The 14227-nt window shown below is 35.9% G+C and overlaps 1 protein-coding gene, 1 non-coding gene and 1 pseudogene across 18 annotated transcripts in view; 2 read left to right on the top strand and 1 right to left on the bottom strand.

Annotated features, from left to right (window-relative positions):
* FAM49B (family with sequence similarity 49 member B) overlaps window positions 1-14227 on the top strand; it is a 177904-nt gene that overhangs the window by 141630 nt on the left and 22047 nt on the right. For all 17 annotated transcript variants that reach the window (XM_030795484.1, XM_030795473.1, XM_030795479.1 and 14 more), the window contains one exon: window positions 5410-5531. Coding sequence is in view for 14 of the 17 variants with exons in the window: in XM_030795473.1 (XP_030651333.1) it covers window positions 5410-5531 (122 nt within the window). In the remaining 3 variants the exon portion in view is untranslated. The remainder of the gene's footprint in view (window positions 1-5409; window positions 5532-14227) is intronic.
* On the top strand, window positions 8178-8304 carry LOC115830724. The gene has a single exon (XR_004026276.1). It is a non-coding gene; the product is annotated as a small nucleolar RNA SNORA25 (small nucleolar RNA).
* LOC115830695 lies at window positions 11760-12585 on the bottom strand (annotated as a pseudogene).

The following is a 14227-nucleotide window of genomic DNA, read 5'->3' as shown; positions in this document are numbered from 1 at the left end:
TCTCAGTAACTTAAAGCCTCATTATTTTTGCTAGAGTAATTACTACTACATTGTTTATTTCTAGATGCACTTTAATATTCGTGTCACCAGGGTAATTTAGTTTTACTGTTTCTATTAATCTGATTGGTTAAGTCTATCCCAATATGTCTCTGCAGTTGGGTAACTATAGAAATAATTCATGCAGATTACCTGGCTATTTGTATCATATTATATACAAATGACATACTCTAGTGCATTTGAAAAGTAATTTAATGGAATCTTATAGTTTACAAAATTAAGATTGTCTTTAAATCATTATTCCTTTAACTTACTCCTCTCATGACCCCTGTAACTGTTTTTCACTTCAGTTCAACATACATTTATGCCTTGCCTCCTGTATACCAGCCAGTAGGTGCTGGGGATGCAAAATAACTAAGATACAACCCATACGTGCTGGGAGCTCTCAATCTAGTAGGAGAGGATAGAAACGAAAGCTCATAATTTTGTTTTGTTTTGTTTTTGAGACAGGGCCAGTCTCTGTCACCCAGGCTGGAGTGCAGTGGCATGATCTCGGCTCACTGCAGCTTTGACCTCCCAGGCTGAAGTGACCGTTTCACCTCAGTCCCCAAATGTAGCTGGAATTACAGGTGCCCACCTGCCAGAAAACTCAGTTTTACTCAAATTATTTATTTTCAACATGTAGCTCATGAAGATACTAACTTAAAATGGCAGTGAGTAGACTGAGAATCATCATGGAAGACCTCTTTTTTATTTTTATTTTTTTTTTGAGATGGAGTCTCACTCTGTCACCCAAGCTGGAGTGCAATGGCATGATCTTGACTCACTGCATCCTCCACTTCCTGGGTTCAAGTGATTCTCCTGCCTCAGCCTCCCGCCTCAGCCTCCCGAGTAGCTGGGATTACAGGCATGCAGCACCACACCCAGCTAATTTTTTTATTTTTAGTGGAGATGGGGTTTCACCATGTTGGCCAGGCTGGTCTCAAACTCCTGACCTCAGGCGATCCACCTGCCTCGGCCTCCCAAAGTGCTGGGATTACAGGTGTGGGCCACCGCACCTGGCCCATCATGGAAGACTTTCTGATGGTGATGTTTGAATTGGGTTTTGGAGAGTGAATTAGAATGTTTTGAACTAATATAGTAAAGGACAGTAGAAAGAAGGAACAACATGGGCAGAGACCTTAAGGCATGAAATGTTATTCTGTATTCAGTCAAACGTTTAGTCTTGATAGAAGGATTTTTTTCCTTAGAACAGATTACACCTATGTGATAAGGTTTTATTTTGTTTTTATTTAATAATAGTTCAGTTAAAATATAAGCCCAAAAATGCTCCATAAAATTTGGCAGCAGTTACGCTATTGACAGCATATAAAAAGCACTCAATCGAGCTAGGTACAGTGGCTCATGGCTGTAATTCCAGCACTTTGGGAGGCCACAGCAAAAGGATCACTTGAGTCAAGGAGTTTGAGACCAGTCTGGGCAACATGGCAAGACTCTATCTGTACAAAAAAATTTTTTTTTAATTAGCTGGGAATAGTGATGTGTGCCCTTGCAGTGAGCTGTGATTGCTCCACTGCACTCCACCTTGAGTAGCAGAGTGAGACTGTCTTTGAAAAAAAAAAAAAGCACTGAATAGAGGCCCATATAGCCTCTTCTAGTTGTTGGAATTTCCTGTTTTATAACAACAGTGTTAATTTATAGCTTATTCTAATGACAAATCTTTAGCCTCAGTAACTTCTATATCTACTAGCTCACTAAATTCTAGTTCTTGGGAGAAAAGAGACTTTGTTTAGTTTTGTGTCCTTTCCCAATGTTAGCATAGTGCTTTTTAAATGATAGAAGTTCAGTAAGTATTTTTTAAACTTGATTCACTTACCTCCAGGGAAATCAAAATAGGAGAGTAAATAGAGGTAGTCATTTGTTAAGGGAGAAATAGAATATATTTTCTCTAATTCTGTTATAGTGCTTTTCCATTGAGTCATGCATTTCCTCTATAGTTTTTGTGTCCTTTGTGTTACTTGTTTCCCCTTTATCATTTAGAAATATTGGGACCTACTCTAACTTATTTTTTCATTTATCTCTTGCATAGTTTCAGTTGGTTTTGCCCTGTACTTTGAAATATCTTTATTCTGGTGTCATCTTTCTTATATTTATTTTTCGAAAATGATACAGGATCATATTTATTCAGAGATCAAAAAGCATAGTAGTCTCCTTTAATTCATGCTGGAGGCTTATTTATGTCTCTGTACCCTCTCATTCATTCAAAATGTATTATAGAAAATCTAGGTGCTGAGTTTACATATGTACCAGTGGTACGTACTGTACATTCTGGTCTCTGTCTTGATGTAACTTACAGAGATAGATTGCATAGGTTTATTAAATGAATTAATGTGAAATTAAAGCAGAAAGACCCCTTATCACAATTACAATTTTTATGTTGACTTTTTATTTTTTCATTTCATAGTTAATCTTTGCTTCTTTTTATATTATAACGACTTCAATTTTAGCAGTTATATTTAGTGACTGTTTTTCTACCCTCCACCGTATAGGAAGTTAGTGTGAAGTTACTAAAATTTTTAATTTACCTTCAATAAGGACAGTTGAAACATGCCTTAATTTCCCTTGAACAGCTTTAAAAACTAAGCTTGATGAGTAATGAATATGTCTACTCTCAGCAGTAGATACATTATTTTGCGATTTTGAATGTCCTTTTGTAAGCTGACTAAATGGTACTTTTTTTTTTTTTAAATAGTAAAGCCATTTTTTTCTATGGAAAATCAAAGTGACAAGTCTTGGTTGCATTATATAGTACCGTTTTTTAAAAAAAAAAAAAAAAAAAAAAAGCTTTATTTTATACAGCTTTTCCCCCTTCCTAGTATTTCTCCCTTTTGCATGACTTGCTTTCAGTAAAGTAGTGCTTACTTGTCTGCTATTTTCTGTTTGTCTTCATTTCTATAGCAGTCTTCAGCAGCTTTCAAAATTATAAATGTGACTTTCCTGTGACAGTCTAAAAAATGTTTAATCATTGTGGTGCTGGGTGTTTTTCTCACCCTAAAGGGAAACTTAAATCTTCTCCTCTATTTTTAAATTTCTTGGTACTTATTAAACCTTTACTAGTTATTAACCACTTACAAGGTCTACTTAAGTCTACTTGATAATGTTTTGTTTGTATGTTAAGTCTCAGTGTCACATTTTTATGTTAACAGCTAGTCACCGCACCTAAAATACATAGTCTAGCATTTTCAAACTTCACAGATACCTTTGATATATAATAGCTAAACTACTGTCCTTTGTCATGAATTCCCACTTCATGAATTCAAACTAAATACGTGTCTACTATTGATGTTATGTCTGTAGTTTCACAATTCCATATGAAAAAGTGTAAGACTGTCATTTTTTGCATGTAAAACATATTTTTCTCTACTGCATCTGATGTAAGTATAAAAGTTATGAAGTGTGCTTTTTTAAAAAGAATGTATGTCTAACTATTACATTGGAAAATATGGTCTGGCTAAATGTAAAATATTTAGCAGTAAATTATTACTGCTAAATAGCAAAGCTTGATCTATAAGAAAGCTAACCATTTAGTTGCAATATCAGTATTTGTTCCTAGTGATAATACCTTTGTAGCCTTGGATAGAGAATCTTTTTAATTTTTCAATTGGCTCCTCTTGTATAATTATTTTGTCACTGTATTTTCTTCCTAAAAAATGATTTCTGAAAAGAAATTTGAAAAATAAGGGAACAGATATGTAAACACATTCTTAAGTTGACTTTCCATATGAATGTTACTTTATTGTTGCTATAGTACTGTTTTACATATGTTGAGTTTAAAATTTGGTAATGTAATTATTGAATTTTTAAAAAATATGTTGTATATTTGACTATTTGGCAGGCTTAATAGGTAGAATTGAATTATGGCTTGCTCTAAGCACAAAATAAAGTTACAGTTTTTAGGGATCTTTACTCCCAGTTTCATGTGTAAACAAAGTTTCTTTACAATGTTCTAAGTAAAGGAATAAAGAAATCATTGTGTATTTGTGGTGAGGTGAAAAGGAGCAGAAAAGTCTGGTTAACTGATTTTATATGATTGGTAGACAAAGATTTACCAAAAACCTTCTTGTTTGTTAAAATATTTTTAAACTTAAAGACCAGTGTGATAGTATTAAAAACGTTCTCACTTCATCTTATAAATTTGGACTGATTCCTTTTCCCTCATAAGAGAAAATTTTAGCATGGAAGAATTCTGCCGCTCATTTTTCTCTAAAATATGATAATCATAATGTTTATGATTTTAAGTGCTTTATGCCTTACCTGTGGTGCTGAATGTGGCCTAGTTGGAAAGATTCATGAAGAAACCTTCATTTCCTCTTAGAGTCCACCTTTTTTCTTAAAATATAAAAGATTTGTCCTTAGAGAAACAAATGACCAGTATTATTAAAAGCAAGATTTCTGTTAGCTTGAGTTAAGCAGAGAGAAATCCAGATTTAGTCATTCATTAACATATGTTTTGCAGCTAACACCACAGGTGGTGAAAATGCCCATATGTTTGTCCTTGATTCTGCTCTTTATAACTGTAATTCTTCCTTCATTTTTCTCTTACTCCCGAGTGTGTAGGAACTCAGATTTTCTTTAGTATTTCAAAATTTCAGTAATAGTATTGTAGTGTAGCTTAAAGTATCTAGTTTTCAGCAGCTGAGTAATTGTGGAGCAGTTTTATAACTTGAACTCCTCTGCACAGGAGTTGACCTTCTTGACCTTCTGTTCATCAGCAGAATAGTTCAGTGATACTCTCTTGGGTTTGTTGTTAGATATATGTATCCTCTCTTCTTTAACCTATAATATCATATATGTTGAGACACTTTTGAAGTGATTCTTGGAAAAGGGGGTGAGCACCTAAAAACTATTAAAGTTTTTTAACTTTTTTATATCAAAACTCAGTCATTAAAAGTAAAATGAACTTTATAGGAAAATAAAAATAGTTTGTCTTAAACTATACATGAGCAACATGTTTTAGTAGGCTTTCTTTTGCATTAAAATCTGTGATTTCTGATGCATTTACAGTGATAGTGATGAATGTAGTAGAAAAAGTGATTGTTAAAACTATCACAATTAAAAATTTTAATTATAATTCTCAGATTGGTTTAATATACCAAGTCCTAATTTGGAACTTAAACTAAGTTGATAATGTTTGGTGTTCCCTTGTTTTCTGTAATATCTATAAACTTGAAACTAGTCATTTAAATGTAGAACTATGGAAAAAGTATTAGTCTTTTCTTAAAAAGTTCAAAGTTAACATTAACTAGAATGAACTCATCTTTGGAAAGTTGGGTTGTTAATTGCTTAGAGTTACACATGTATTTTAAAAAATTCATGTCACTGTAAATTTTCTTGTGCTTTCCTGCTGTTTAGATGCCCAGCCTACAGAGTCTGAGAAGGAAATTTATAATCAGGTGAATGTAGTATTAAAAGATGCAGAAGGCATCTTGGAGGACTTGCAATCATACAGAGGAGCTGGCCACGAAATACGAGAGGTAAAGCACATTTATGTATTTTCTAGTTAACTAAAACTTACTGTCCCACCTCTTTGTAATCTCTATTGTTTTCTAGACTTCAGAATTCTATATTTCATATTAAGTATTATATTTGAAGGATGCTCACTTGGCATTGTTTCAGAAGTGATTGCAGTGAAATGAGCATAATAGGAAAAACTGTGTTCCATAAGTAGGTAGTTTTTGTACATTAAGAAAATGTTATTTAGTTTTTGGGTTGCTCTTATACCTGAAATTTGCAGTATTTATGTGGTGCTTCCTAGGAGAAAGTGGAAATATCCTTGCAGTCAGTACACCTTCCCCATGACTTTACATCACAAAGAAAATATGTAGTGTGGTCTCCCTCAACTTGCCTCTCCCAAACTGCTAAACTTTTTCAGGTTTGCATTCATCTCATTTTTTGTTTCTTTTGTTTTTCAGAAGAAGCTGTGTCCTTGCTTCTTTCCAAGACTGACTTCTTTACCTTTGTTCTTCATCCTGTTCTGAAACTTTACTCTTTTAATTATTTCTTCTCTTAATTAAATCTTCTATCTTTTTTCTTTTACTGAATTCTGCCCTGTAGCATATCCACGTTTAGGTGTCCAGAACTACACAGAGGAACTCCCTGTCCCCTGGGCCTTCATCTCTCCCCTTCTCATTACTGCATTTCTTGAAGCCATTGCCCGTGCCATGTTTCTTGATTCTTCCCATCCTCTGTTTTGTTTATTATTGTCTATAACAAAGAGTGCAGAGGTCATCAAGGTCACTTTTTGGGGCATACATTCCATATCCACCTTGATTTCTCTTCTGACATTTGGAGTACTAGTGAAGGCAGAATCAAGTGCAGACACCAGAAGGTGGTGATTCAAAACGTGTTGGTGATTGATCAAATGTTTAGGGTAAGGGAAGAGAGAGAGTTAAATGATTCCATGGTGTTTATTTTATTTTGAGACAGGGTTTAGCTCTGTCACCCTGGCTGGAGTGCAGTGGTGCAACCATAGCTCACTGCAGCCTCAGTCTACTGGGCTCAAGTGATCCTCTTGCCTCAGTCTCCCAAGTAGCTGGCACTCACCGCCATGCCTGGCTAATCCCCCACCAAATAGAGGCAGGGTTTTGCCATGTTGCCCAGGCTGGTCTTGAACTCCTGGCTTCAAGTGATCCTCCCTCCCCCGCCTTGGCCTCCCAAAGTGTTGGAATTACAGGCATGAGCCACCACGCCTGGCCCTTGTTTTTATTTTACATTAGCAGATCGTAGTGTCATTAACTGAGGGAAATTCTGGTGTGAATTCTGTTTGTTGATATGCACCCTTCCTTTTTGTCTGGAATGCCCTTCCTTTCATTTTTTTCTTCAACCCCCTCCTCACCCCCGATAATCTCCTACTTCCTCTTACTCTTTTGCCCACTTTATACACGTTTCTTTTGTGGGAACCATTCTTTTTTTTTTTTTTTTTGGGCGGGGGGGTAAACCATTACTACTGAGTGTTTATCTCTGTACCACTGTACTTCCAGCTTGAGGAAGGTAAACCTGGTTTCTTATATATTTTGTTATTATCAGCACCTAGTACGTTGTAAGCTTACAGCACTTAGTAAGCAGTTACCTGTTGAACAAATAAATACAAGGGTTTTGGTCTTGGCAATGTTATTGGCTTAAGTAAAACCTTAAGATTTCAGTAACTAAGGCATATAACCATTTCTGTGAAATTCAGTTCTCTAAACATTTAAACGTATTTTGAAAAATCAAACATTTGCGGAAGTGAAATGATTTAGTAGGATCTTAATTAATTGGTAAATTTTTTTATGATGGTTATCAGTGCTACAAATTAGTTTAAATTGTTTATAAGTGTCAAGTCATTAAACTTCTTTAAAGCTTGTTGTTAGGAAGAGAAAAATCTTACTCGCTGTAGAGACAAACACTATTCATTACCTGTTTTTACCTGTTTGATTTTCTTTTTTGAGGCAGAGTTTTACTCTTGTCACCCAGGCTGGAGTGCAGTGGCACAATCTCGGCTCACTGCAACCTCCACCTCCCAGGTTCAAGCAATTCTACCTCAGCCTCCCGAGTAGCTGGGATTACAGGCGTGCACCACCATGCCCAGCTAATGTTTGTATTTTTAGTAGAGATGGGGTTTCACCATGTTGGCCAGGCTGGTCTCGAACTCCTGACCTCAGGTGATCCACCCACCTCCGCCTCCCAAAGTGCTGGAATTACAGGCATGAACCACTGCGCCCAGCCTTTCTTTTATTTTTTTTTTCCTTCTTTTTTTTTCTTATTCTTTTCTTTCTTTTTTTTTTAATATAGAACTCTTAGGCTTTTTTTAATGGGGTTTTGCTCTGTTGGCCAAGTTGGTCTTGAACTCTTAGCAGTCCTCCTGCCTCAGCCTCTCAAAGTGCTAGGATTATAGGTATGAGCCACTGTGCCCAGCCCGGGTGTTTTTGTTTTGTTTTTTTTTTTTTTTTTTTTTAATTGCAGTACTTCCCATTGGGAGAATTATTCTGCTTCTGTGTGTGGGAAGGCTTTCTACAATAAAATAATAATAATAATAATAATAGTGTTTTCTCTAAAGTCTGTTTATAGATTTGATTGAATGCATATTAAGATTCATTTGTAATCTTCTGGAATAGAGTATAGTGGTAGAAAAATTTACATATAGGATATATCAAAGAGACTTTCTAGGGCTGTGAAACCAGGATCTCGTAATGCTATGACCAAAGATTGAAATTTTGCATAGGATACCATAGTCACTCAGTAGTGCTGTTTTCCTGAGGAAATACAAGACATAGCCATGCATAGTTCACTCAAAAATAGTCCATAATTGGTGATGTGAGAAAGTAAGTGTCTCCAAGTTTAGAAGAAAAGAGAAAGTTTACATAGAAAAATAACATTGAAGAACACCAAAATATAAGGGAAAAGTAAAAAGCAATGGTAAGTGATTATCTTACCAGGCTTGAAACAACTTATAAAGGTACCATTGTTAAACGTTGATAAATGAAGTAATAAAAGAGAAATAGGCATTGAAACACAAAACATGTAAGCTAAAAAACTGAAAAGCTGCATTTAAATCTACTGTAGATCGGGGACAAATATGTAACTATTCAAGCAGTTGAAATTTTTGTTGAGAAGTTGATGCAGGTTTAATGATACAAAAAGAAAAGATTTCTGAAGAGTAGAGAAACAAATTAAGAAAGGAAGGTACAAATAAAAGATGAATATATACCAAATATACAAATAACTGATGTATTACAACATAGGACAATAATTAAATTGCTAATAGTGTTAATTAACTTAGAGCAGCCAACTATTCTACCTATGAAAAAGCACAGACAACAGAAAAAGTGTTCAGCCTTGCTAGTAAGTGCACGTCACTGTGAAGAAGTTTTAGTTGGTTGGTTTGTGAAGAAACAGTAATCTCAGTCAGTGCAAGAAGTATTGTAAAATGGGTAGTCTTTTTGGAGGTCGGTTTGGAAGTATATTAAAAAAAAACTATAAAATTGTTTGTGCTCTTGTACCAGGTACTTACACTTTATAAAACATTGCAAACAACTGTAATTTAAGAGGAAATGTCAATGTAAAAACTGGTATGGCCGCCTTATTCATAGTAGCAAAAATGTGGAAGCAATTCACAGAGTTACTATGAAGATAAAATTAGACAATCCATGTAAACAGCATAGCACCATGTCTGATACAAAGCTAACATAAACTGAGAGTCTTATTATTATTACTATACTAATGATGTTGAATTATATTTAATATATTTTAGTTTAAATAATTTTTTAAACATTGTAAAATAGAATAAAATTTGATTTAAGATAGAATCTATTAAATAAACAATGCTTATTGTCTAGGATTAACCACCTAGAGGGAAATAAGTACTTTCCATTAATGTAATATGTCCATAACCGTTTTAACATTTTTTTTGTAAATTAAAAAAAAAAATAGCCGGGTTTGGTGATGCACACCTGTAATCCCAGCACTTTGGGAGGCCAAGACGGGTGGAACACCTGAGATCAGGGGTTCGAGACCAGCCTGCTTAACATGGTAAAACCCCATCTCTACTAAAAAAAAACAGCCAGGTGTGGTGGCGCATGCCTGTAATTCGAGCTACTTGGGAGGCTGAGACAGGAGAATCACTTGTACCTGGGTGGTGGAGGTTACAGCGAGCCGAGATTGCACCATTGCACTCCAGCCTGGGCAACAAGAGTGAAACTCTGTCAAAATAAATAAATAAATAAATAAGAGAGAGAGAGAGAGAGAGAGAGAGAGACTTGCTATGTTGCCCAGACTGGTCTTGAATGAACTCCTGGCCTCAAGCGATCCTTCTGTCTCAGTGTCCCAAAGTGCTAGGATTACAGGCGTGAGCCAGTGTGCCCAGCCAGTTTTAACATTTTTGAAAATGAGTTATACCTACTCCGTAATAATCTCACCATTGACGTTTACTAAGTGCCCTTTTGCATGTTGGGCTATAATGGGTGTTGACCCAAAACCTTATCTAACAGAGTACATTATTGTGAGAGGACAAGGAATTAGAAGTATAAGGAAGAACCATAAAATGTTTATTATAAGAGAGCAGGCAGTGTCTTCAGTTCTAAATCTAGGCAAGGCGGGGCCAGGGAAATAGTTACCTCAGCCCAGTTATGAAAATGGGTGACATTTGCTAGAGCATTTTTATATTGTGAGAATGAATTGATATTTAGAAAGGCATTTTTAGATCCTTGCGATAAAAATAGGATCGACTTCTTTAAGAGAAGAAAATAAAATTTTAACTTTTGTCTATTTGCTTTTTTTGTTGTTATTACTGTTTTTAGTTTAATAGACATTTATTCCTTTAGTTGAACAATCTCTATATACAGTCAAAACGTATGGTTTAAGTTATTTTTTTTTTTTTAGTAGAAAGGAATTTAGATCTCAAGAACTTCTGTGAACTTTCTATGAATATTTCCTGGAAATCAGTTAACCAAGCCTTTTGAATCCCATAGAGAAGATAGGAGAAAAATTAGTCCATAGAAACCAGTATTTAAATTAAAGTCAGCAAACCCAGAATTGAGAAGAATTGTGCAATTCCTTTTCTGCATTTCCTTCACTCTCAAATTTACCCTGGGCGACAGTAGCTTAGTCTATGGAAAAACGTGATAAAAACAAATGCAATGCATTGTGGTGGTATGTAAATGTTGGCACATACCTGATGTTCCAGCTTTGTGGAATGATAAGGATTTTAGGGTAGTTTGAGCAGGGACAAGAAAAATAACTGCAGACAACACATACGGTTAGATTGGAAACCAGGAACTTATATTGGCTTCAATTATGACTCTTCTCTGTAGCCTGTGAGTACGGACAGAGTGGGTTGGCTCAAGATGTTTTTATTTGTAAGGCTAACTGGTCTAAGAGTGATGTACATACTTGTAAATAGCCAACTATTTTCCCCTGATGTGGCTGAAGGGATTCATAATGGTCACAGATTAGTGTTACTGATAAGTATTTTAAAAACTGGATTAAAGTTGACTTTTTCTACCCTCACACTTGAAAGGTATGTATCTAAAGCTTACTGGCTTCCCATCCTAGCATTGATTAGTAGTTTGTAAAAGTTAAGGTTAATAATTCATATTTATATAACATTCATTTTGACTATACACCAGTGTAAATAGCCTTACTGACTACTATCCATTGATTTCTATAGAGCTATGGCATTGGAACTTTTATGTGAACTTAAAATGCTACTGTGGAGACTGAGGCAGTTTTGTTTAGGTTAACCCAGATTTGTTTCATTCCTAAGAAAAACCTCTTGCAACACGTTTATTATTCTGAGAAATGGTGGCATTTTTGGAAACTTTTCTCTCAGAAACAGCAGTCATACAAATGGAACAATAGATTAAATTTAAAAATGTGGATTCTGTTTGAGCCCATGTTTTTCTACATATGATCACGACGTAGGGTTAAGGTATCCTCCACCCACTCTACAAATGTCTAAAGCAAAACTAAACTTAAGAAGTTTGTACTTGCCGAACCCAGCCACTTGAAAGTAAACCAGCACAGTGTTGCCATCACCCCAATAAAGCTGTAAGATTAATCACATGCACTAGACAAATCTGCAGAGCTAAATAATTTATTTTAAACCTCCTGCACCACACAGCATGTTTTACTTGACATGTAACTCCCAAGTTTATCTTACTGGAAAGAAGACATACTATCACTTTAAGTTTTATGATTTGACAAAGCATTCATGAAATAATCTGCAGACTGTTTTTAACAGACAAGTAACATCTGTAAACAGACATAACTGTCCTAAATTGTTAATTAGATATTAATTATACAAACATTACATATATTAGTGGTGAAGGTGAAGCTAGAGAGCATTGTACCTTCTCCAAGCTGCATGGCAAGAACCAGACACAGTTTTGTGGAATTTAGGGACCATCCAAGCCATTGCTCTTTCAGCCGGCAGATGTCAGCCCACGCATCACCCTGTGCTTATAGACTGGTATGGTGATCTGTTGGGTGTCGGGAGTTCTTCTATAGCTTTATGGAATTGATCAATGAGGAAAACCTCAAAAATGTGTACGTGGAATCTTCACCAACCCAGTAAGAATTCAGGACATGGCCCCATAGTGGAGTCCAGCTCACTCCTTAGCGATGTACTGAAGGCTTCGAGCGAACTTCAGCAGATTACCACCATAAAGGACAGGCTACCTGTACGTTGCACCCTTAGGAACTGGGCATTTTCAGCCGCCACAGTACACACGAATCCTATATATGACATAACCTTGTGTGGCCTAGTCTGCACACTTTATTGGGCTGGGTGGGGCCAGGATCTCTGTGGAGAGACGAGAGCTGATGGTACTGCCAGCAGTGGACCATCAGTGAAAGCACATTACATCAAACTACTTCTTCCTCCATGCCTCCTGGATGGACTTTTGTGTACCCATCTTGGCTTATTTGATGGCTGCCACCAGACAGAAAGGCTTATTTACTTGTTTGCTGAATAACAAATACAAGAAACAAATTTTTACTACCTGATAGAAATCATTACCAAGTCTGGGCCTGAGGCCAAAGGATTTTTTTTCATATATATCAGCATATCAAGGTCTCTTTGAAATGTTCTTATTACTATAGAATGTGAACAAAGGATTGTTACATGTTGTAGTGTCAGATTTTCTTGAATATTACAATATTTCTAGATTAATGACATAAGTAGGATTGACTTCAGGCTTCTGTTGGGTTTAAGCATTTAAAAATATTGAATAAAACATCAATTTGAAAATGGTACCAAGATTGTAAAGTAAATTGCTTAACCAGTATATAGCCCATTAATTCAGTTTACAGCTAATTTGTTCAGAGCATCCTTTAGATCTGTCTGGGTTCAATTTTATTTTGCTTTACTGATTTTTTGTTTTTTGTGTGGATGGAGTCAGAATACCAGTGCCTTGGGAGTATCGCGACATGTCATATAACCTCTTGATAGTGTTTATAAGCAGGTCCCTGCTTGAGTTCTGAATTTCAAACGGTATGTTTAGTTTGTTTCAAGATGTTAGAGACAGTAAATCAGGTTGTTGAAAAACATGTTAACTTCTGTAAAGGAGTACAAAAAACATCTATAGGCAAATGAAAGATAAAGACAAAAAAATGTATTTTTGGAAATAACCCTCTATTCAGAAAAGATTACTTAATGATTTGAAAGACTGAGTATAGAATAAGTCATTTATATTAAGGATCTCTAGATTATATTTTCCTCCCTTTCAGATTTAAAACTAGTTTTTCATCTTATTCAGGAAAGCCTGAGAAAAGTTGTTATCTAGAATAGGATAGGATTTTAGTTATAGAGAATAAGTGTCTGTGACAATTTTTTTTTTTTTTTTTTTTTTTTAAGACAGAGTCTGGCTCTGTCACCCAGGCTGGAGGGCAATGGCATGATCTTGGCTCACTGCAGCCTCCACCTCCCAGGTTTAAGCGATTCTCCTGTCTCAGCCTCCTGAGTAGCTGGGATTACAGGCCTGCACCACCACGCCTGGCTAATTTTTGTATTTTTAGTAGAGACGGGGTTTCACCACGTTGGTCAGGCTGGTCTCCAACTCCTGACCTCGTGATCCGCCTGCCTCGGCCTCCCAAAGTCCTGGGATTACAGGTGTGAGCCACGGCACTCAGCCGACAATTCTTAAATCACAGTTTCAGCTTGATTTAGGTTCTTAAGTCGTAGGTAGTTTTCTTAATGCTAGTTTGGACCCTGGAATTTTAATTATTGGAAATTTCTTAGCCTGTTCCCGGAGTTGGCATCTTATTGTCTTACTTTTTGAGTTTCCTTTTCTACTACTAAAATAATTCTTTGACAAAGAAATACTAAGAGACTCTATGATATGGGAAACATATGCAATATTTTTTTTGTGGATCTGCTAGGCACCAAGGCATAATATATTTAACAAACATATTGGACCATTTTAAAATTTTCATTATGTTCATATCTATTGCAAGGATAACTAAGAATTTATTATCTTAGTTATGTATCTAACTAAGGTTGAAGTATCTACGGAGTTGAGAAGACCTACTCTTAGCACTCCTATGGAGTGTCTGTGGAGTTCAGAAGACTCACCCTTAGCACTCAATATAGAATATTCAACACTCAGCCGTGCGTGGTGGCTCACGCCTATAATCCCAGCACTTTGGGAGGCCAAGGTGGGTGGATCACCTGAGGTCAGGAGTTCGAGACCAGCCT

Source organism: Nomascus leucogenys, chromosome 16 (assembly GCF_006542625.1).
Source record: "Nomascus leucogenys isolate Asia chromosome 16, Asia_NLE_v1, whole genome shotgun sequence".
In the NCBI taxonomy this organism is placed as follows: domain Eukaryota; kingdom Metazoa; phylum Chordata; class Mammalia; order Primates; family Hylobatidae; genus Nomascus; species Nomascus leucogenys.
This window is presented reverse-complemented; position numbering and strand designations above follow the sequence as displayed.